The sequence below is a fragment of the Pavona decussata genome, unplaced genomic scaffold, assembly GCF_977016875.1.
Source record: "Pavona decussata unplaced genomic scaffold, jaPavDecu1.1 SCAFFOLD_135, whole genome shotgun sequence".
In the NCBI taxonomy this organism is placed as follows: domain Eukaryota; kingdom Metazoa; phylum Cnidaria; class Anthozoa; order Scleractinia; family Agariciidae; genus Pavona; species Pavona decussata.
Window position 1 is genome coordinate 771149 of NW_028145548.1, and position 25497 is coordinate 796645.

Below are 25497 nucleotides of genomic sequence, written 5' to 3' on the forward strand. Positions count from 1 at the left end.
TGAAATAATTTACTCCAGTGGTGGGTTAGATCAAAACCCCGCTTAGACCAAGACTTCACAGCTGTAGGTTCTGTTGTAACCTTTTCCTGAAAAAACTTGTAGTAGTCTTTGCAACGCATTTTAGTCAGTAAGACTGTTTTATTATCAGAGAGATGAAATGTATCACGTTCCTCAAGAATACTTCTGTCAGGTATAACATTTTCAATAGCACCTTTCTTTAAGTGGTTTGGGATGGCTGCAATAAGTTGAAAATAATTCAAGTAATTTAAGTGTACATTGTATTTAAGTTGGAACTTTTCTAGAGATTGAAAATTTTCCATTTTCATCAAGCAGGTCACTTACGAAGCATATTCCCCGTTCAAAAAGATTTCGCCAAAAAATAGACGTATTCTCTATTGTTATATGTTTGTTATTCCAAAGAATAAATTCACTTTTATACATATCCGTGTAATTACTACGTAATTTCTTTAAAATAATCTAGCATCTCACGATAGAATAGTGGTAGATTTTTATCTCATAATTGCATTTAAGTAAGAACGATAGTCCTCCATATTTATTAAAGTATGCATTTGGAATTGCCTGCCAGGTTTCGTCTGAGCTCTTTAAAAATCTGCTTAACCAACTTAAACGTAGCGATTTTACCACTGAGCGTAAGTTTGGAAAGTTTAATCCACCGTAATTGAGGGATTGCGTGACAACTGATCGTTTTACTTTGTCTCCCTTATTTTTCCACAGGAACTTTTAAAATACTCTTTCTTGGACCGTTTTAACAACCACTTCCGGGACACATAGCATAGAGGCCGCATAAACTAACTTTGATATGCCCAAGGCCTTAACTAACATTGTTCGTCCAAATAAAGTTAAATCTCGTGTCTGCCACATGTTTAGTTTAGCATCCATCTTGTAAATTTTCACAAAGAAATTTAAGTTATCGCTTCTGTCTTTATCATATGATAGATGCGTCCCTAAAGTTTTATTTGGTTCTTGATAGGTTTAGTTCTATTGTTTAGTTCTATTGTTTTTACTTATCCACGTTGCTTTTGTTTTCTTTTTATTTAATCGAAGGCCAGAGATATCACGGAAATCATTTAAAACTTTCATGTTTTCTTTTAGCGCGTCTGTATCCTTGCAGATGAGGGTTGTATCGTCTGCAAATTGACTTATTCTCGCTTCTACCGATTGTGGTAGCTCTATACCACGACACCCAGGGGACTGTCTTATTTTTTGAGCAAGAATTTCTGCACCTAACAAAAAGCAGAGGGCTTAATGGACATCCTTGTCGAACTCCTCTTGAAATTTTAAAAAGGTTGGTCGTGTAGCCCCCATTAATAACCGCGCTTTCTACATCATTATAGAGTGTAGAGACCCAATGTCGAATAACCGGGCCGAAGTTGAAACATTTAAGGACATTCTGTATGAAAGGCTTTTTCAAAATCAATGACCACAAGGACTCCTGGCATCTTCTTAACACCTGTGTATTCCATTACATCATTTAAAAGTCTTACATTTTGTCCAATAAATCTTCCTTTGATAAAACCTGTTTGGTCCGTGTGAATTAGTTTAGGCAATTTAGGTTGAATCCTCTTGGCAATTGCCTTTGCCAGAATCTTGTAGTCTACGTTGAGAATTGGACACCAGTTTGATAACATGGTCAGATTACTTTCATCTTTGGGAATTGGCGAAATAATTCCTCGTTTTTGTGTAACAGATAACTTTCCATGCCGAAACGCATCATTGAAGGAGTCCAAAAGAGAATTGCCTAAAAGATCAAAGAAGGTGTCTTAAAATTCTGTTGTAGATAGCTAGAAGAATGAGTAACCCAACAGTGTGCGGTTGTCGACAAAATAGTTAACTTTTTTTTTTGTAACAGGGAGCTTAAGCAACGACGATAGCAACGACAACGACAACGCCGCAAAACAATAGATTTAATGAACCAAAACAATCACTCCGCACGTGCATTTTACATTTTGGTAAATTTCTTTGCCGTCCTCTGCAAAACAACAACGTGAAATGACCACATTTAAGGTTTTGTGGAGTACGTCAACGGACGACGGTGAATTTTTCATTTCCTTTCTTAACTTGTACGCCACTCCTACCAATTTGGTTCCTGGATAGTTCGCCATTTTTGTAAAAGTTGAGCGACTTGAAATAATCGCGAACTAGCACAAATGAAAGGAAGTTTTCGTTGCCGTTGCCGTCGTCGTTGCTTAAGCTCCCTAGTGGCCGCTTGTTCGCGTTTTCGAAGTGTCGATGAAGAGAATTTGAAGTGCTACTATGATCAAATCTTTACCTCTTGAATTTAAAGGTTTATCACATAAAATTCTAGGAAAGATTAAAAACGCCGTTTACCGTTTCTTAATATCTGCATTGGTTCCGGAGATATTCACGTTTGAAAAATGTGTAAAATATGTAAATGAGATGACTGATAACGTAACAAACTCAACCAAATTTTGGCCAAATATTATAAATAGAGCTATCTCAGTCAATTTACAACAGAGACCATTGAAACCTGGCAGGCTAATAGTTCTAAAGGCAATACACCTACGGCTATAAAAATTCGGTTCCCATGGCAACTCACTCTTTTCCAGTCCCCTCCAACCTGATTTCAATATTTTAGTGATTTTCAGCTTGAAAAACATTTAACAAGGCCTCGAACTCGACCTAACATATTTATACGCTTGCTGGATCATGCAGATGAGGCACCATTGGCAAATATCAAAATAGAATGCCAAAGATGGCCAGCAACGCCTTAAGTATCAGGGAGGACTGGAACCCATTATGTTGCCATGGTAACAAAACTGATAAGCTCACATTATGTAGCGCACCTATAACAATGTCACTGCAAAGAATCAAGCATTTCTGATACAAATTGGCTGAGATATCTTTTTTCGTAATATTTGACCAAAATTCTGTTGAGTTTGTGACGTCATCACTTGGCTAATTTGCATATTTTAAAAACTTGAATATCTCGGGAACAAAAAGAGATATTTTAAAATAGTAAACAGCATTCTTCTTCACGTACAGACTACTTGTTTATGTTTTAAAATGGCTCAGATAAGAAAGACACGAATTTCGTCATAGTAGCACTTTAAAGCGACTAGTAGATTTATACTAAAACAATTTAGATTATTCCCTCTAGATTTCTATCGCGTGATAGTGACAAATGACATTGTGTACGCGTTTGAATTTTAACCGTGAAATGTACCGAGACACTTTTTCTTTAGCTCGTAATTCATTACATGTAATACGCGGATGATTCATCGGCTTGAGAAACAATTTCAGACTCATATGATACGACAGAAATAATCATAAGAAGTTAGTGTCACTGTTAGATTTACTCAGTGTGACCGATAGATATTTTGGTTCAATGTTTAACGAGAAAACGTTTCAAAAAGAATCATCTTCCCTCTGTATTAATCATTTAAGGGTTATGCAAACAATTACGCAAAAATAGGAAACATAAACATAGTGGCCAGTTCTAATTTGAAGACTGACTAAACCTGTATGGATGAAAGTTTCCAAAGTTTAGTTTCCTTTCACTCGATGTTAAATTTCTGTCTCGAGTGATAATTTACTTTTTCAATTCAACTGAATTAACCTTATTCGGACACATAACTTCAGTTGTTTTTTCGCACAGGTATAACAAATTTACTGTGTACGACGACATGAACCAGTTGGTCGAAGCAAGGAAAAAGTGATGCCCGCATTCCACGAGGCGAACAAAGCGGTGAAGAAAGCCGTTGGAACAAATACCGTTCAATGTTGATACCTTTTATCTAACAACGTTTTTTTAATCGAGTGTACACAGATTACAAAGAAATTTTCTGTTTTTAATAATCTCGTTTTTCCTGCTTTTGTGCCCAGCTTTTCGATGGCGCCTAATCCTTTGACTCTCGCGGACTTAAATCTCACGTAATTAAACTGAAGTTGTTCAGCTAGACAACTTCACCTTTCATTAATTATTTTCGTTCGCCATCAAGATTAGCATAATGTTCAGCTATTTCGACCTCAATACAAATACGTCAAAAATTTTGTCTTCGTTGAGCCGACGGAACAAACATAAGCTTCTTAATTATTTAATTTACTTTTATAACAAAGTTTCGATTAAACAAGCGCCATGATTGGTTGAAACATCGTGCTTTACAGAAACACGGAGTTATGGTGTCACGCCATCGGCCCGTTTGTAAAATGGCCGACCAATTCCCGGACTTCTCTCGGCTACGGCTTTTTTTTTTTACCTGGACGTCTTATAGGACCTGGGAAACGAAAACGAAAACGAGCTGTTATCTTCAATTGATATAGACCATCCTGTGAGCAACAGTACAAATTACATGGAAATTGAAAGTGAAGTTACCGAAAAAAGTTAGCAATGAAAACAAGGAGCCACGTAGAAACATAAACAAGCAAAGATTCGCAAAAATGCCAAGCGCCGAAATTGAAGAAATTACTGACGAGAGCAGATACGAAAAACGCCAAAGATAACACAAAATGGGCTGTGCGATTTCTTGAAGGTAAGCTGTAAAACGAAAAAATACCATAAGCTTAAATACAGTGTTAAAAACTCAAATACATGTACGGTAAACGCTCGCTGGCTATATTTTCGTGTAGAAATAAAATATCCAACAAAAAAAGGCATTAAGAAAACTGAAAAGTTAATTAGCTAGCGAGTACACACTTATATACAAGAACTTAACGTTGTCTCTGACTGCAATCACGCTGTGATCCGACGCGCATTAGTTCCATCGCGGCACATCATGGCCATCTCCGGTCATCATTGTGAAGCAAGCATCAGAAATTATAACGTTCGCCCTTCGAGTGAACAACTGAGAGCTTGTTCAGATATCCTCTCCAGTGCATTGAGTGGAAGGCCACAGAAGTCATACAGCAGTCTAATTTTCCTTACGCTGTCACCAGTTCGAGCAATCCTCTTGTTCCCGCAAATTCGATTGTTGTTCATTCACAAAACACAGCGCAGCAGTTTGTTAAGCACCGGCCACAGGCTTTAAGCAGTTTGTTTTCTAGTTGTTTTGTTACAACTTCCAGGTTTTCATGAGCCACAATGGCGGCCGGATGTCATTGAACATTTCACCTTGCGGTCCTGATTTTTGGACTGAAAAACTATGAAGAAGCACTCGTGTTTCACTCGAAGTCTTATGTACTTTAGCCCCATTTCAATTTGTGAACTTTGATGCTTTGACATGTTTGGCAGCTTTCGTCTTGTTCAATCAATCAAATCATTTGAATTTTTGTAACAAGAATTATGATCGGCTTATTTTAGCGTGCTTTACACACTGACGCACTTCCGTTCGTTTGTTTTGAAAATAAGGGCGAATGCGTGGGGAAATTTAAGGATTGTTTATCATAATTATATAACAAATAAAGAAGCCTTTCAGACTATGCTCTGTTGTGTTGTAAGGAATTGGTAAGCGGCGGCTAGAGCACTCAAGAAGTTAATTTAGAAACGCTCTACTGTGTCTCGGGCTCCCCCCTACACTTCGTTTGTGCTCTAGCCGTTTCCTGCGAGCTGTACAACAGGCCCCAGTTGTTCAAAGAGCGGATAACTTTATCCACTGGATAGGTCGCTATCCGGCAGATGAAATGTGTGCAAGATTTTTACCGATATCCCTATAATTTGTGGATAGAGTAAAAGGATATGTCAAATTTAAGTATCGGATTGTGTGGAAAACTTGCCAAAAGCGTTAGTTAGAGTACATGTGCTCCGCTGGATAGTGACTTATCCAGTGGATAAAGTTATCCACCCTTTGAACAACTGGCGCCAGAACAGAGTATATTCGAGGCTTCTTTATCTGTTAATTAACGCATATTGACATTGCTATCATTGAATCTTCATCAAAATGAAACCGAGACGCACTTCCAGCCATCAATTTTCATTCCTTTCTTTATCGCACCGCAGCAGTCACTGAATCCTCATTCTGATCTCTCTTAATGGTTGTGTGAGTTAAAATAACAGGGGCTCAGTCGCATCTCGTCCTTTATAATGCCATGCGTCGTCGCTGCCAAAGTTCCCTTCTTAACGCCAATTACAATGAATAAAAATAACACTTGCAATTAAAAATATAACTTCATTTTAGTTGTGCTACATAGCAATTACATTATTTCAATTGTTCAATTTGTGCAAAACTGAACTACTCGGGAATGAAATTGTAGTAGTTGTGTTCAAGAGAACGAAAGAGAGCGAACTGAGAGTGAATGAACTATTCAACGTCGTGCGCTCACGTTCAGTTGTCACGTTCTCCACAAAAGCTTGAATTTCGTCATTTCACGTTTTTGTTTTGAACAGGACCGTGGTAAAAATAATCCACCAGAATTTAATACGCTCGTGCAGAGCTATTTCTTTTTTGCTTATCCTGAACCTATCGTTTTGAGGCGTTGTCGTTGCTTCGGCCGTCGTCGTTGCTTAAGTAGCGACCCACTAAGTACCAGTGAGAACGACTGCGAGTTCTACCAATAGGCAAAGAGCGCGCGCGAATCAGTAAAGGAGTGTCATTTCGGCAGGAAAACGAGATAGCTGTCGTCATTTTACTACGAGTGTTTGTGAGAACGGCGTATAATTGAAAAAGTATCCTCGAAACAGGTGATCTCGTCTTTTGGACTTAGCTATGGTCATTCAAAACAACTTCGTCAAGTTCGTCGCTCACTAAAGAGTAACTAGGGACCTTAGGCAGAGACGACGACGACGACGACGACGACGAAGACAAAACTTAAAAAATTTCCTTCGCGTCTTCTGAATAAATTAGCGATGATTTATACTCTCTCAGTTTGTGCAATGTAGCCGAACTATCGAGGAGCTAACGTCGTAGGGGCGCCTTTAAAGTTCAGAAAGAGAAAGAAAAATTAATGATCATACGTTCACGTTCTCCATAAAACCTTAAATTTGGTTATTTCACGTTGTTGTTTTGCAGAGGACGACAAAGAAATGTACCAAAGTTTACAACGCACGTGCAGACCCAGTGTTTTGCTAATTAAAGCTATTGTTTCCTGACGTTCTCGTTGACGTCGTCGTCGTCGCTGGTTAAGGTCCCTTACCTCGCTAAAAACTTGAAGTCAAATTTCACATTGGTAGTCGTTCTCGTACTAAAATCTAAAGGTCTCTAGTAGCATCCCGAGCAGTCCCGCTTCGACATGGGAACCCTTACTGCCTCCTGCGAGCGAAACCTTGACCGATGAAAACTGCTTTTAAAAATTGCAAATTCACCAGCAGCCACGTATATTGACATTTGTCACGGTATATTTTTGTATTGTTCAAATGCTGAAACGTCACACTGAACGAGAAAAAATTCTCGCCCATGACTCTATATCCTTCCATATCGACTACACAAAACAACTTTGTTGTGTTGGAGATTAGAGAAAGAAAGTTATTTTGCTTTTCTCGGCCTTAATCTCGTTCGAGTAACTGAAAGCCCGTTCGGTCCTCAATGCCATTGTCTGTGATTACACTTCGGGATGGTCTGCGTTTCATGGTTGTTTTAATGATGTGTTCTGCCATTCTGGCTCACATCTCTGCCATGGATGAAACTCGGGAAGGACAGCGTCGAGTAGAAGCTGATAGCGCCGCTGAAACAGGTGAACTGAAACAATCCTTGTTGTACCGTGGACGAAGAGCAATTAAGAAAAATTCGACCCCCAACCTGACGGAAGTTGAAAAACGATTGAAATCCATGGAGGAAAGGTATACGTTGGATTAATTTCTTAGTTTTCAAATTTTGAATAACCGTAAATTTTACCAACTGCCAAGCAGATCTCACTTCAAACCTGAATAAAGAAATATAAAAAGCTAAGATAATTTAATTTACGTACAGTATCAGCTAATTATCAGTTTCGTAGCCTGAGAGACATTTAAGCCTTTCGGTTTTACCATGGTATTACGTGAAATGTCTGAAAATACCTTTGATGTGAAGGAGCGATTGCCTTACTAAAGCGGCTGAGATTGTGTATAAGCATGTTCGCAACATACTCTAACATAGAAAACAATTTCATGCATTTTCGGAAGCCAAGAATCCCAGCTAAGTTTTAACGTGGAGAGAAATTTCCGACCACATGTTCTACTGCTACTACAATAGTTGTGTTTGCATTTATCCATCTCCCAATCAACTATTCAGCTAGTTATAAAATCCAAATATTCTCGAAAAAGGCTTCTAAATTTTGCGGGGAATTTGGACGATCTGTCAGGGCTGCATAGCCAACATACTTTGCTATAAATCGATTAATCCATGTAGGCGCGAGTTTCAGGGTATGAACTGAGAAAGTTAAAGAGCTTTGCTCGAGGACAAGCGAAATCAACATATGATGAAATTAATAATGCCAAGTGGAAATATCCTGACACCCTGATCTCTCTTTTACAGGTACAACGAAAGTACCAAAAGATTGGAAGAAATAGAAAAAAGGTATGGAACTCTTATCAATATATATAAAGCTTGCTTCTTTATTTTTGGTTCTAAGGCGATTTTCGTAATTAATATAAGCAGTTAAGAGTTCTGTAGAGATCATATATTTTATATAACGCGCTTTGAAATTATATTCATTACTTGATAAAATAATTTCAAATTTTCTTGTGGCGACTTTTAAGGGCATAAAAACGCAAGGTGAAGTGTTGGCAAGTACAAATTTAGTTTTTGCTGTTCATGTCCTAGCTGATAGTTTTAATCTTTTAAAATTAGATGCTTTTTTGCCAAGCAAGTCTGAAGCGCATAAAATGAGTATAAGGTAAATATTACCAACATTTTATCTCTTCTCAACAAGCTCTACACTTCTACTGAAGCTTGGTTCCTCTCAGAATAACAAATCTGGCTTGCCAGTGAGAGCGCATTGATTAATTGCTGCCAAAATGTTGAAGTTTCTAAGGTGCTTTTCGTAATTTATATAAGCAGTTAAGAGTTCGGTAGGGATCATATTTTTTATAGAACGCACTTTGAAATTTTATTCATTACTGGATGAAATCAATGTTTTCAAATTTTCTTGTGGGGACTTTTATGCCACTAAAATCGGTCCTTTAATTTTCTCAGGGCATAAAAACGCAAGGTGAAGCGTTGGCATGATCAAATTCAGTTTTTGCTGTTCATGTCATAGCTGATAGTTTTAATCTTTTCAAATTAGATGCTTTTTTGCCAAGTAAGTCTGAGGCGCATGAAAATGACTATATGGTAAATATTACCAACATTTTATGTCTTCTCAACAAGCTCTACACTCCTACTGAAGCTTGTTTCCTTTCAGAATGACAAATGTGGCTTGCCAGTGAGAGCGCGCTGATTTATTGCTATCAAAATTTTGAAGTTTTTAAGGTGCTTTTCGTTATTAATATAAGCAGTTAAGAGTTCAGTAGAGATCATATTTTTATAGAAAGCGCTTTGAAATTTTATTCATTACTGGATGAAATCAATGTTTTCAAATTTTCTTGTGGGGACTTTTATGCCACTAAAATCGGTCCTTTAATTTTCTCAGGGCATAAAAACGCAAGGTGAAGCGTTGGCATGATCAAATTTAGTTTTTGCTGTTCATGCCATAGCTGATAGTTTTAATCTTTTCAAATTAGATGCTTTTTTGCCAAGTAAGTCTGAGGCGCATGAAAATGGATTTTATTGCAACCAAATAAAAGCTTTTATGTCTCCCTCCCGGGTGCCTTCTCTATTAGGTTTGTCACAGGGGACAGGGGTGAGTTGGTTGTGAGACAATGGCTCATGGTTCCTCGTTTGAACCTTGGATCTTTACTAAAACAGATCACCATCGTATGATTATCACGAGAGTATCCGGACAATAACCTTTTCGCAACATCACGAGGCTTTTGGCCAAATGTTCACTCACAGTAAAAATACTTAGCCTCGCTTTCATAGTTAGGCAAAGACCCTTTATAAGAGGGCGTATCCATTAGTTCGCCCTCTCAGTCTGCAAGCCTTAAACTTCAGATTTCAAGAAAATCAAGCAATCAAGCCATCAACGTTAAGTATACCCCCTTTTAGTCTTTATTCCTTTTACGCCTTTTCATATTTTGAATTTGCTACTATGAATTGTACACACAAAGTCCTTATTTTGGGGCACTCATTTGTCCGTCGGCTTAATGTATTTCTTCATCAAAGTCGCGACAGACGAACGGTTCCGGACTTTGACCTATCGTCAGTAGATCTTTCTTTTCTTGGTATTGGTGGCAGAACAGTTCCTAAGACACTACAATTTGACATCGCTAAAGTTAAGGCCTTGCAGCCTGAAATTATCCTCTTGGAGCTGGGATCCAACGATCTGTGTTCTGTGGGGCGGCGCCCTGAGTCAGTTGGCTCGGATATTGAGCACTTAGTATCTTTTCTGCACGATCATTGCGGCGCCGCCTTTGTAGTGGTTTGCCAGGTCATTCACAGATCTAAAACGCCCACCCATATCCCTGACTACAATGTTAAAGTTGATGTTTTAAATCAGTATCTTCAAGTGGTTCTTGAACCACTAGTTTATGCAGACTTCTGGTATCACAAGGGGCTACGTAATCCCAACATTCCTGTATTATGCCGCGATGGAGTACATCTCAATGATCAAGGCAATTATACCCTCTATCGGAGCTATCGTGGCGCAATTTTGTTTGCCTTGAAACAACTTTCGGGCGATAAGGGTCGTGAGGCGGTCTGACAGCTTCAAACGTGTCATTATCCACCAGACATTTACGTTTGCTCTGATTGATAACTGTTTTATGTCATTTACGGACCGGTTTTGACACCATATCCGGCATATTTTGCATGTTCCTCGCGGCATCTCAATTTTTGGGTTTGCCAAACATGTTGCCGATTTGTTCCTTAACTAAACCGGTTCCTTCAGTGACTCGTTTGTCATTTATTTATTTCCTGAGCATAAATGTTCGGTGGATATGACCGCCCCCCCCCCCCCCCCCCTTAAACCACCCCTCCCACCCCCCCCCTCCTTCTTTTTTACATTTTTGCTCTTTCTCAATTAGAATTTATCGCGCGTGTTTAGGTAAATACACTATGATGACCCGAGGAAAGCGCCGCAGTCCAGCTACAGCCACGCCATCCACTGCGGGTAAAAAACCTAAAGCTGGAGTCTCCAAATCTCCTGGCCGCTCTCGTTCAAAGGCACAAGTTCCAGCCATAAACCACACCACTGGCACTCACCCAAGCGCACTAGCACGTCAACCAGTCATCCAGACCACATCAGCTGCGCCCGCGCCCGCGCCGTCCACTTCTTCCACAGCCACTAACTCGGTGACGGCTAACTTGCTACCCGAATTAACATCCGCCATTTCAGCCGCCGTGGTCCAAAGCCTGAGGTCTGCTGGCTTACTTTCCACCGAAGATACAGCCTCCGATCCTGCGGCTGCTGTACAGGGGTCAGTGGCAGCGGTCGTCCAAGACATTACTGGTGAGGGCCACATCGCTAATACGCAATTAGCTAACTCAGTTATAGAACCTGGTAGTCTCGAGACTGATACAAGGCCTGAAAAGATCCACCAGTTGATTTCCGTTCCCTTGTCGAGTAAAGTTCCAGACAAAATTCAGACAAAAATTTGGGCCAATGAATACATCGATCTTGGAACTTTGCTCTCCTCCCTTCCGGGGGATCCAAAATATAATTTTACTGTTAAATCGTCTTCTTTGTCTAACCAGCCTATTGTCAGTCTTGAGCCTGCCCAGGTTTCCAAACGCATAGTGTCTATTGATCAGTGGACTACTGCTTTTCAAACTTTCGTGGCGATTTACACAGTACGCTTTCCAGATAGTGCCCCAGGTTTAATGAAATACAGTACAACGGTGCGTGATCTGGCAGCTAAGAACGCTAATTGGCGTTATTATGACGAGAATTTTCGCTACTTGCGTCAAAAATCCTTGTTTCCCTGGGAAGAAATCCATTGGGAATTGTGGTTGCAGGCGCATCACATGACTAGAAGCTCTTCTCAGGGCAACCTTGCAAACAATATTAATAGGCAGGTGAAACAGCCCTTTCCTCGCGGGTTTTGTTGGAAATTCCATCAAGGCGACAAATGTTTCGGATGTAATTTTAAACATGACTGCTTCAAATGTGGTGCCGTCCACCCGGCCTCCAAATGTAAACAGATCAAACCTTCAGCTACCACATCACGCACTCCAACTTCCACTACCGCTCCCAACTCCAGTCAAAGTCGATAAGTTAAACTATTATTTAGACGGCTATCCGCTTAGATCTAAACAATATCTCCTTGATGGTTTTAACAAAGGTTTTACGCTTGACTATGTGGGACCCCGCGTGCCCTCCACTTGCAACAATCTTTCGTCGGCCACTCAGAATCCTGCCGCTGTCAATGATAAATTATCCAAGGAAATCAATTTAGGTCGGATTGCAGGCCCTTTCGTCACACAACCCCTTCCTTCGTTACACATTTCTCCGCTCGGACTGATTCCAAAGAAGACGCCAGGGGAATTTCGCTTAATTCATCACTTATCCTTTCCCTTTGGTAATTCTATTAACTCTCACATTCCCACAGAGGCCTCATCTGTTCACTATGCATCTATCGACGATGCTATCAGGCTTATTAGGCGCACAGGCAGGGGCTGTGCCCTAGCAAAAACTGATGTCAAAAATGCCTTCCGTTTAATACCAATTAACCCAGGAGATTATGACTTACTGGGTATTTTTTGGGAAGGCAAGTTTTATTTCGATAAATGTTTGCCAATGGGAGCTAGTAGCTCCTGCAAAATCTGGGAGGCCTTTTCAACAGCATTAGAATGGATAGCCCGGTACAAGTTAGATATCTCGGGCATCTTACACCTTTTAGACGACTTTCTTATCATTGCCAACACATCATCATCATGTGCTAACAACCTGACGAAGTTTCTGGGGCTTTGTGGTGAATTAGGTGTCCCCATGGCGCCTGAGAAAACTGTCGGTCCTAGTACTGTGTTATCTTTCGCGGGTATTGAACTCGATACTTGCACGATGGAGGCACGTCTCCCACGAGACAAGCTTTGTAGATGTATCACTCTCATTCAACTTTTTCTACAGCGGAAAAAGGTTTCCCTTAGGGAGTTGCAATCGCTTGTCGGATTGCTAAATTTTACTTGCTCTGTTGTCGTGCCAGGTCGAACTTTTCTCCGCAGGATGATAAACCTCACAGTAGGCATCCGGCGCCCGACACACTTAATTAGGTTAACACGTGCAGTGAAAGCCGATCTTAAGCTCTGGTTAGAATTTCTTACAAATTATAATGGCAAGTCATTTTTCTTAGATTTTCATTGGCTTTCCTCAACTCATCTTCATCTTTATACTGATGCGTCAGGCTCCTTAGGTTATGGGGCTGTTTTTGGTCGGAAATGGCTTTACGGGCCATGGCCAGCTAATTGGACCTCTAAAAATATCATCGTTCTCGAAATGTTTCCAATCGTAATTAGCATGATACTCTGGGCGGCCGAGCTAGCTGATAAATGTATCATTTTTCATACTGACAACCAAGCCCTATCAGAGGTCATTAATAAGAAATCAACTAAAGATAAGGAGCTGTTGGTTCTTCTGCGTGCCTTGGTTCTCTCCTGCTTGAAACATAATATACTTTTTAAAGCCGTGCATATCCCGGGCGTTCTAAACACCAAAGCTGATGCTTTATCGCGTTTGCAGGTGACCAAATTCAAGTCCATCGCCTCGGACATGGCATTAGAACCAACAGCTGTGCCTCATCATCTGTTACCAGAGAACTGGCATCTATAACTAAAACACTTTTAGAAGCTAGCATAAGTAAGGGGTCCGCTTCCGTTTACAAGCGACCATGGAAGTTATTTACTGATTGGTGCGTTCAATATATGGGTGATATGCCTGTCCCGCTACCAATCCAGCCAGCTATTCTGGCTCTTTTTATCTCTCATTTATACTCACTTAAGTATGCTTCGTCATCCGTAACTACCTATATTTCTGCTATCAGTTATGTCCATAAACTCGCAGAATTAGCCGATCCTACGGATTCGCCTCTGATCGTGCAAGTCCTGAAGGGCTATAGGAAATTAGCTCCAGTTAATGACGTGCGATTACCTATCACTCTACCAGTGCTGCGTCAATTAATCAGCGCTTTTGATCACACTATTTCATCACGCTATCAGATTTTACTTATGTCTGCAATGTGTGCCATAGCATTTTTCGCCTTTCTTCGAATTGGCGAGATCACAGCTTCTCGTAGCGATGCCACTAATCTCATAGATATTACTCAGTTAGATCGCCTCGTTGATGATCGAGGAATTGCTAGGGCCCTTCAGTTAACTATTTGTAACTATAAACATAAGAACTCCGGGCCACCCTTCGTAATTTATATATATCCAGAAGCGACTTGCTGTCCAGTACAGCTTATATTAAACTTTATATCTATGAGGGGTCCGGTTCGCGGTCCTTTGTTTTGTTGGCCAGATGGGACACCCATCAGCCGCACGTTTTTTGTAGAGAGACTTAATGCCGCTCTTAAATTTTGCAACCTAGATACTTCTTTGTACAAGGCCCATAGTTTTCGCATCGGTGCTGCTAGCTGGGCATCTGCCAAAGGGTTTTCCGACTCTCAAATCCGCCTTCTAGGCCGCTGGAAGTCAACTGCTTTTCTTCGCTATATTCGAACTCCTAGTATTAAGACTAGATTGGCCGATTCTTGTAGTTGAAAACTTATGCAGGCGCTATGTTTTCATTCGCCAAAGGTCAGTTCTTGCCAACAGCCTTCGGGTGGGGCGGGCCGCTGAAACAGCGCCCTGTGGCCTTTTTTCTGGCCCTCACCTTTGCTAGAGCTTTTAATACCTTATTGTTACCTCAACGTTTGTCAGATATTAGTTTAAGTTTTGTACTTTTCAATTAAAAGCGGCCATTAACAATGGCCAAATTTTTATCCCAAACAAAGTGAGTTTGTGTTATGTTTTAAGGTTTTACTAAAGCGCTCTCGCAAACAAGCTTGGCTGTTGGCAATCAAAATTGATCTCTTTAAATGTTGCTCGCAACCGCAGAGAGGAGACATAAATGGATTTTATTGCAACCAAATAAAAGCTTTTATGTCTCCCTCCCGGGTGCCTTCTCTATTAGGTTTGTCACAGGGGACAGGGGTGAGTTGGTTGTGAGACAATGGCTCATGGTTCCTCGTTTGAACCTTGGATCTTTACTAAAACAGATCACCATCGTATGATTATCACGAGAGTATCCGGACAATAACCTTTTCGCAACATCACGAGGCTTTTGGCCAAATGTTCACTCACAGTAAAAATACTTAGCCTCGCTTTCATAGTTAGGCAAAGACCCTTTATAAGAGGGCGTATCCATTAGTTCGCCCTCTCAGTCTGCAAGCCTTAAACTTCAGATTTCAAGAAAATCAAGCAATCAACCCACCCCCGTCCCCGTCTTCCGCCCGTGTAATTATTGTATTTAATTGTGTAGTTTGCCTTTTTTCTGGCCCTCACCTTTGCTAGAGCTTTTAATACCTTATTGTTACCTCAACGTTTGTCAGATATTAGTTTAAGTTTTGTACTTTTCAATTAAAAGCGGCCATTAACAATGGCCAAATTTTTATCCCAAACAAAGTGAGTTTGTGTTATGTTTTAAGGTTTTACTAAAGCGCTCTCGCAAACAAGCTTGGCTGTTGGCAATCAAAATTGATCTCTTTAAATGTTGCTCGCAACCGCAGAGAGGAGACATAAATGACTATATGGTAAATATTACCAACATTTTATGTCTTCTCAACAAGCTCTACACTCCTACTGAAGCTTGTTTCCTCTCAGAATAACCAATCAGCTGGCTTGCCAGTGAGAGTGCGTTGATTAATTGCTGCCAAAATTTTGAAGTTTCTAAGGTGCTTTTCGTTATTAATATAAGCAGTTAAGAGTTCAGTAGGGATCATATTTTTATAGAAAGCGCTTTGAAATTTTAACCATTACTTGATGAAATCGATTATTTCAAATTTTCTTGTGGGGACTTTTATGCCACTAAAATCGGTCCTTTTTTTTTTTCAGGGTATAAAAACGCAAGGTGAAGTGTTTGCAAGATCAAATTTAGTTTTTGCTGTTCATGCCATAGCTGATAGTTTTAATCTTTTCAAATTAGATGCTTTTTTGCCAAGTAAGTCTGAGGCGCATGAAAATGACTATATGGTAAATATTACCAACATTTTATGTCTTCTCAACAAGCTCTACACTCCTACTGAAGCTTGTTTCCTCTCAGAATAACCAATCAGCTGGCTTGCCAGTGAGAGCGCGTTGATTAATTGCTGCCAAAATTTTGAAGTTTCTAAGGTGCTTTTCGTAACTAATATAAACAGTTAAGAGTTCAGTAGGGATCATATTTTTTATAGAACGCGCTTTGAAATTTCATTACTTGATGAAATTGATTTTTTCAAATTTTCTTGTGGGGACTTTTATGCCACAAAAATTGGTTCTTTAATTTTCTCAGGGCATAAAAACGCAAGGTGAAATGTTGGCATGATCAAATTCAGTTTTTGCTGTTCATGCCATAGCTAATAGTTTTAATCTTTTAAAATTAATTCCTTTTTTTCCAAGCAAGTCTGAAGCGCATAAAAATGAATATATGGTAAATATTACCAACCTGTATTTTCAACAAGCTCTGCACTGCTACTAATCTGGCTTGCCAATGAAAGCTCGCTGTTTAGTTGCTCACAAAATTCTAAAGTTTCTTATTGATTTATCAATCCCTTTCTCCGAGTAGAACACCTTGGCTGAAAACTTGAAATCCAAAACATTAGTTTATTAATATAAAGAATCACCTTCCCGCAAAAGTTAGATTTACCCAGGGATATAGGGAACAGCAACATGCGCAGGAAATTTCGGTTAAAAAAGATTAAGGGTTTATTCAGTCTCAAAGTACTGCTGATAAGTGTGCATTTGATTAGTCACATGTAAGAATTTTATACGAAGACTGAAAATGTGTGGTATAACACCAAAGGGCAAGGAAATTGCTGCTACGTTTTCATCCTCAGACTCAAAAAGTAAGAATCACTTTGTACACCATAATAAACAGTACTGTCCAGTAGGTTTCATCCGAGGATTTCATCCGCAGACTCAGAAGCGAGAGCCACCTAGTACTGACAGCAGAATAAACTTCCCCACGGGGAAGTACTGCTCGGCACTTTAGGATTTCATCCATAGACTGAAAGGTTGTAACCACTTTGTAAAGCATGGTAAAACCATACCATGGATTTCATCCGCAGACTGAAAACTTGGAACCACTTTGTAAAGCATGGTAAACAGTATCATGGATTTTATCCACAGACACTTTTAAAGCATAAAACCATATCATGGATTTTATCCACAGACTGCAAAGTTGGAACTCACCTTGTAAAGAATGGTAAACAATATCATGGAAAACAGAGTAAAATACAGTCGCTTAGCTTTCGTTTGGATGATCACACTAGACAAACAGTCAGCCAGTGACAAAACAGTTAGACCAACTTTGTACAGCACAATAAACAGGAACACAGGAAGTGATACTCATATTTTTCATGTGAGTGGTTACACTTCGGGATTTCAGGTACAGGTTTGAAACGGAGGGTACACCTTTTCAGGCATATATAATTAAAAAGTACTTGAGAAAAATGACTAGTACTGCTCACTTCACACATCCGATCAAAATTTGTAACATCTTATGATATACAGCAAATTACAGCTCGATAGGTTTCAATTGCTTTCACTGAATTTTATGCACAGACTCAAACCTTAGAACCACTTCAAACGCACCATCGCCACTGGAAAACATCGCAGGGAAATTAATATCCAAACCTATTAAATAAATCAGATTACACTTAGGAGTTCAATCGCAGCGTCAAACGTTAAAACCACCCTGAAGAGCATAACAAACAGCACCACATGAAAGTACTTCTTAGCAGCTGTTATTGAAATTGTGCACCTTTTAAGGCATATATAACTAAAACGTACACGAGATAAAGGACTTGTACTGCTCACCTCACAATTTGTAACGTCTTATGATATACAGCAAATTACAGCTCGATAGGTTTCATTTTTCAGTTTCATTTGCATTCACTAAATATTATCCACAGACTCAAACCTTGGGACCCCTTCAAACGCATCATCGCCACTAAACAACATCGCAGGTAATTAATATCCAAAGCTATTAAATAAATCACATTACACTTAGGAGTTCAATCACAGCGTCAAAGGTTAATACCACCCTGAAGAACATAACAAACAGCACCACACGAAAGTACTGCTAAGCAGCTGTTATTTGAATGGTCACATTTTAAGATTTCATGATGAGAATCAAAAGTTAGAACGAAGTTGGTCAGCATAATGAAGCACGCAGAAAAATGCTGCTTAGTAGCTTTAATTTGAGTGGTGAAACCTTAGGATTTCATACACAGACCCAGAAGTGGAAGTAGAAATTACTCTTCAATGGCTTTCAGGGTGGAATGGTCATAATTTAAGATTTCATCAACAGAGTAAAACTGCTAGAGCCACCCTGTACAGCATCATAAACAACGCAACAGGAAAGTACTGCTCAGTATCTTGTTGTGCCCTTAATGCCACTAAAATCTCAGGGCATAAAAACGCAAGGTGAAGTGATGGCAAGATGAAATTCAGTTTTTGCTGTTCATGCCATATCTTATAGTATTAATCTTTTCAATTTAGACGCCTTTTTGCCAAGCAAGTCTGTAGCGCATAAAATGAGTATATGGTAAATATTACCAACATTTTTATCTCTTCTCAGCAAGCTCTACACTCCTACTGAAACTTGTGTCTTATCAGAATAACAAATCTGGCTTGCCAATGAGAGCGCGCTGATTAATTGCTGCCAAAATTCTGAAGTTTTTCATTGATTTATCAACCTCCTTTCTCCAATAGAACACCTGGGCTGTAAACTTGAATTTCTAAACATTAGTTTGTTAATATAAAGAATCACCTTTCCGCAAACTGATTTAGATTTACCCAGGGATATAGGGAACAGCAACATGCGCAGGAAATTTTTGTTAGAAAAGATGAAGGATTTATCCAGTCTCAAAGTACTGCTGATAAGTGTGCATTTGATTAGTCACATGTAAGAATTTTATACGAAGACTGAAAATGTGTGGTATAACACCAAAGGGCAAGGAAATTGCTGCTAAGATTTCATCCTAAGACTCAAAAAGTTAGAATCACCTTGCACACCATATTACACCGTACTGCCCAGTAGGTTTCATCCGAGCATTTCATCCGCAGACTCAGAAGCTAGAACCACCTAGTACTGACACTAGAATAAACGTCCCCACAGGGGAACCAAATTGTAAAGCATAGTAAACCATATCATGGATTTCATCCACAGACTAAAAAGTGGGAACCGCTTTGTAAATCATAGTATATCATGGACTTGATCCACAAACTGGAAAGATGGAACTGACCCTGTAAACCATGGTAAACATTATCAGGGAAAACACAGTAAAATACTGTTGCTGAGCTTTCGTTTGGATGATCACACTTGAAAAAAAGTCAGCCAGTGACAAAACAGTTAGACCGACTTTGTACAGCACAATAAACAGCAACACAGGAAGTGATACTCATATTTTTCATTAAATTGTTACACTTCAGGATTTTAGGCACAGGCTTAAAACGGAAGGTACACCTTTTCAGGCATATGTAATTAAAAAGTACATGAGAAGAATGACTAGTACTGCTCACTTCACACATCCGATCAAAACTTGTAACATCTTATGATGTACAGCAAATTACAGCTCATTAAGTTTTATTGCATTCACTGAATTTTATCCACAGACTCAAACCTTAGAACCACTTCAAACGCATTATCGCCACTGCAAAACATCAGGAAAATTAATACCTAAAGCTATTAAATAAATCAGATTACACTTAGGAGTTCAATCACAGAGTCAAACGTTAAAACCACCCTGAAGAGCATAACAAACAGCACCACATGAAAGTACTGCTAAGAAGCTGTTATTTGAATGGTCACATTTTAAGATTTCGCGCTGAGAATCAAAAGTTAGAACGAAGTTGGTCAGCATAATGAAGCACGCAGAAAAGTGCTGCTCAGTAGCTTTCATTTGAGTGGTGAAACCTTAGATTTCATCCACAGACCCAGAAGTGGAAGTAGAAATTACTCCTCAATGGCTTTCAGGGTGGAATGGTCACATTTTAAAATTTCAACAACAGAGTAAAAAAAGCTAGAGCCATCCAGTACAGTATAATAAACAGCGCACTAGGAGAGTACTGCTCAGTAGCTTTCATTTGGATCACACTTTAGGATTTCATCCTCAAACGCAAAAGTTAATACCACTTTTCCAGTATAATACTCTAGTCTTCGTCACTTAAAATTCCTTTTCAACAGCTTTCATTTGAAAGAAAAATCTTAGGATTTTGTCCACAGAATTAGACATGCTTACAGACACCTTTGTACACATGATAATATTTTAACAGCTGTGCAGAAAAGTACATGTGAATAGAGTTAATTTAAAGATTTCATCCACAGACTTGTTCTTCGTTTTCCACTGAAACATGTTCTTTTTGCAGAATTGATGTCTTGCTGCGTTTGCCACCAAGATCAAGCGATTCTTATGGGTCCCTCCTGATCTACCTTCTAGGTTGGTATACATTGAATATTTAACTTACCTAACTATATCCTGCTTTAGCTAGATAAGGAGGATAGTTTCTTGTGGGAACAATACTTTGATGTAGCCTGTGACTAAAAACATTTGCAAGCTTCATATCTTATTGCAACTGAACTCATTGAAGCATCGCTACAACAAAAAAATGCACTTCCAAGCACACAAAATGACCAAATCCAGAGCGCTTGGAAAAAATGAAGAGGGGTTTTAAAGTGAATAATGTGTTAAAGTTAGTGACTCGTTAACTCCTAAAAACAAACTTACGAATGAAGGAAAGGGGAAAAAAACGAAGAAAGAAAAAAAAAGGAAAATAGAAAGGAAAACAAAAAGAAAGAAATAACTAAATAAAAGAAAAAAAAAAAAGAAAGAACGAAAGAACGAAAGGAACGAAAGAAAGGAAAGAAAATAAAATAATAGAAAAAAGAAAGAAAGAAAAGAAACAAAAAAGTAGAGTACGGAAAGAAAAGAAAACAAAAAAATCGGAGGAAAAAAAGAAAGAAAGAAAGAAAGAAAGAAAGAAAGAAAGAAAAAAAGAAAGAAAGAAAGAAAGAGAGAAAGAAAGAGAGAAAGAAAGAAAGAAAGAAAGAAAGGGAGAAAGAAAGAAAGAAAGAAAGAAAGAAAGAATGAAAGAAAGAAAGAAAGAAAGAAAGAAAGAAAGAAAGAAAGAAAGAAAGAAGGAAAGAAAGAAAGAAAGAAAGAAAAAATACACACACTTTTGGGTGATCAGTTGTTGTTTTTGTTATTACAGGGCAACATGGCCAAAACTCTGGAAACAAACAAATGGGACCACCTGGACCCCCTGGACCAAAAGGAGACCCTGGTCAGGCTGGAAAAACTGGCTCAAAAGGAGAAACTGGACTTACCGGTCCAAAAGGTACACGAAGGAAATAGAGAATATTAAATCAGAAGTTTTCAAAGAATAGTTTTAGTTCAAAATGTTAGTTTTTGCAAACTAAACGTTGAAGGGCCTGACGCATCAGTGACCTGTAGTAATCACTACCAATATCCCGAGTCAACTTCATTTTCATTTTTGTAACTTATGGCGCAGTGGCTGTTAAATAATCCTGAAATAGGTTATGGAAAGGAAAACAAACAAAAAATGAACGAAATAAAACTAAACCAGGAATAAAATATAATAAAGCAAGCCAACCAGGCAAAAACCGAGAGAAAAAAAGGACAGAAAGTTAAACAAACCAAACCAAACAAGACAAAACAATAACAAAAACAACACAAACAAAGAGGCAAACAGGTTTTAAAATATTTATTATGCGACCAGATAAAAAAGTTGACTTGCTACCACTTCATCATTTAATCTACATCTATAAAATATTTATCCATCCAGTGTGATTTGGTTACAGGAGAACCGGGAAATTCAGGTACTGGTAAGCCGCGTCCAGGCCCCCCTGGACATAAAGGAGACCAGGGAGCTGCTGGTAGGACTGGTGCCCAGGGACCTCAAGGAGCCAAAGGAGAAAAGGGACAGTCTGGGGTGAAGTATGTTCGCTGGGGAAGGACCACATGTCCCAGTGGTGCTCAGATAGTTTATAAAGGTAGAGCGATTAGCAATTGATGATAATTTTTACTTCGCTGTTTGAAAAAGAAAAGGAGAAACGTTTCCAAAAACAGTGTCTTTTACATTTTGTGATACAATAGCGGAATGTCGTTTCCTGCATGAATTTTCATTTATTTGACATCATAAGCTCCTAAACTCTGACTGCAGGGTATTAAATGGCCCACGAGAAGTCATTGTTTGTTCGAAATAGAGGAGAATTCAAGATAACTGAATAGGAGATGGAAAATACTTAAATCATTCGTGAAATATTGTCTATCCACGGAAAGCGGGGTTTAGCCGCTTTACCGGAGCAGTTCAAGTCTCTCGAACACACTTTTCTTTAGTTTCTTACTGCAAGAGACTATGAGGTAAGAGAGCGAATCTCTGTGCCCCATGATAATTATTTTCAATCTTTTTTAGTTCGCGCCATGCTATTTTGAGTTTAAAATTAAATGACGTCACTCTAATTGACCAATAAGATGTCGACATTAAAATAGCAACGCAAACAAAAATAGATGAAAAAAAATCTCATAGGAAGAGGGGTATGTATGGGGGATTCGCTCTCCTACCTCATAGTCTCTTGCTTACTGTCATGTTGTCATGGTGATTTTGTCTGATTTTGGTTTAGGTATAATGGGTGGAGAATGGCACCAGCACTTTGGGGGTGGAGCGAACTACCTTTGTCTTCCTCACAATCCAAAGTATGACAAGTACAAGGATGGGCATCAAGCCGCCGGATACATATACGGCACTGAGTATCAAGTCAGTCAGTACAGCGGTGATCCTTTTCAGAGAACCATTCACGATCATGAAGCTCCATGTGTCGTCTGCTTCGTCAAGTCACGTGGCTCAATGCTGATGATGCCCGCACGGAATGACTGTCCATCTGGATGGACCGAAGAGTACCATGGGTACCTGATGACTGAGCATTACGGCCACAAGCATTCAAGTGACTTCGTTTGCATTGATGGTGACCCGGAGTATGTTCGTGGTACTTTCGCCAATAAGGATGGTGCCTTGCTGTATCCTGTGGAAGGAAGATGTGGCTCTCTCCCGTGCCTTCCATATGTCGATGGTCGAGAGTTGACATGCGCTGTGTGCACCAAGTGACGTGAGGATGCAACGCTTTTCATACCACATCGACGACTCGAAGAAAGGGAAGCTTGACAAGCGATTTAATCGATTTAATCAAAATGTGATTTGCCTTTGCACTAAATAGGAAGTAGTTGAAACACAGGACTTGAGTGAAGCAACAAGTAAAACAACGAACTGACTATAGTAACACAATGTAGAGTGAAAGGAAAACAATAAAGGTAACATGAAATAATATGAAAAAAAAATTAAAGCTTTGTTTCCTTGAAACGTTTTCTTCAGTCCCCAAAAGCCGCATTATGCATGCCATGCGTAATTAATTTATACTTTAATGTTCTGTCGGTTGAATCTGATTAGGCCACCGAACCAGGAACAGGACACTAAATTCATCCAGGCAATATTATTCATTCCACACCTAAGTATCTCGGCTACATTTTCTGGTCAAAGATCTCATTGACCAATCAACATTTTTGGTAGCTTCTTTCAATGTTTGAGCCATGCTCGAGAAAAAATAGTTTGAGAGCTAGAACGGGAAATGTCTCTGTGTCCGTCCGCTCCGCCTCTTTGGTTCTTCCCGCACAGTCTTTTTTTAAAAATTATCCTTTTATAAGAATGTTGAGGCTGAGGTAAACCAATATTGTAAGAAAATACGAAGAACGCACCCAGTCAATTAAGAACGTGCTCATCTTGACCAAAGAGCAAGGTCGATTTCGTACGTGGTTAAGGAAATATAGTGATTCCAATATTTTAAAGGGTATGGCTTTTCTTGTTCAGGGTATTTCCGAAACTGACCCATTGTTTTTCAAACGAGCAGCATAAAATGTAGAAGTTTAGTCTATACAGTCCAATTAACCTCCAACACCGAGAGTTCAAATTGCCAAAGACCTATTCCAGTGACACTCCGTCTTAAGCTTGCTGTCAAATTTTGTAAGCCTGGAACAGGCTGCATTTTTGGCTACAAAATGAATGACCAACAATTAAAATCCTCAGCCCTGCAAGAGAAATGACGTTTCCTTTCAATGAACTCTACTATCGGGCTATATTTTGACTACAACACTTATCAGCACTGAGACACACGTACCATTCCCGTGGTATGGCCATTACCGTACGCATGCGCACAACCATATCACTCGGGCAGTGGCAGCCATGGACAGCTGTTTCGCCCTTGTTGGGGCTCATCACCATGGCATAGCCGTCGGGTCAAGAAGCGGGAGTAAACCCGCGCGTCGAGACCCTTTACTGCCGACCTGATGAGCCCCAATAAGGGCGAAACAGCTCTCCATGGCTGCCACTGCCCGGGTGATATGGTTGTGCGCATGCGTACGGTATTGGCCATACCACGGGGATGGTACGTGTGTCTCAGTGCTGATAAGTGTTGGTATATTTTGACTCCCATTGAACAAAAAAATTAATGTTTCTTTTCTCTTTTCTATCGAGCAAGATATTGATATTGGTAATTTATTTATCAAAAGGATTGGTAAAAGAAGTAATAATGTTCTCTCTTCGGGCCGAGCATAAAATCTTAGCCGGCGACATTTTCGTTTGACATCTTGGCCAATCAGTAGCTCATGTAAATTATCGAAAGGGGCCTTTATTTCATTAACCTTCATTAAATTTGTCATTCCATTATTTTATAGCAAACTATCATAAATATACAAGGTTATGTCAGCCAAGAGAATATAGTAAACTGTAAACAACTAACTGTGTCGTTAAAACGAATTACAATGATTTCGTACATACTCGCCCACACGAAAGATGACATTTTTTGGTTACGCGCTCAAAGAACCAAATATTTATTATACTTGTATTGGCGCTTACTAACTAACCCAGCACTTGTCCAAAGATCAAACTATCTTTTCTCATTACTGAGTGTCATAAATTTTCTTTAATGCTAGTTATAAGAATTTTGAGGATTATGATCACGGGCACCCGAAGAAATCCTTTAAGCTGAGTCTTCCTGTGTCTCCGGATCGTTTTGTGCCCTTTTACATACTTGCATTATGTAATCTAATCCAGATTGCTATGTTCGGATGCTTTATATGAGAATGTAAGTTCTCGAAAGCTTTAGGACACGGAATATTATTCCCCAACTTTACTAAGTGTTGGTTGTTTTACGAAAATATTGCTAGCTGACATTTTTCGCATTTTTAACGACATATTTGCCCCCTTCGAAGCCGAAAGGAATTTGTTTGCCATTGTTACGAAATTTTGAACAGATAGCTATACATGTAGGTCCTGATTTCTAAGGCGATTAAGACCATTCCAACAGACATCCAACGAAATGAACCGT

The 25497-nt window shown here is 39.3% G+C and overlaps 2 protein-coding genes across 3 annotated transcripts; both read left to right on the forward strand.

The window, feature by feature from the left end:
- The first annotated feature begins 7240 nt into the window (after positions 1-7240).
- LOC146467521 (uncharacterized) lies at positions 7241-23261 on the forward strand. The gene is made up of 6 exons (XM_085125744.1): positions 7241-7690; positions 8364-8405; positions 20469-20539; positions 21312-21437; positions 21922-22113; positions 22744-23261. The coding sequence occupies exons 1-6, from the start codon at positions 7437-7439 to the stop codon at positions 23223-23225; spliced, it is 1167 nt and encodes a 388-aa protein (XP_084981870.1). The 5' UTR covers positions 7241-7436; the 3' UTR covers positions 23226-23261.
- LOC146467522 (uncharacterized) lies at positions 9685-15629 on the forward strand. 2 transcript variants are annotated; one of them, XM_085125736.1, is made up of 3 exons: positions 9685-9958; positions 10972-11376; positions 13603-15629. In XM_085125736.1, the coding sequence occupies exons 2-3, from the start codon at positions 10983-10985 to the stop codon at positions 14619-14621; spliced, it is 1413 nt and encodes a 470-aa protein (XP_084981862.1). In that variant the 5' UTR covers positions 9685-9958; positions 10972-10982; the 3' UTR covers positions 14622-15629. The 2 variants fall into 2 exon arrangements, with proteins under 2 accessions (XP_084981862.1, XP_084981861.1); XM_085125735.1 differs by having other exon boundaries at positions 9685-9953.
- Positions 23262-25497: the final 2236 nt, after the last annotated feature.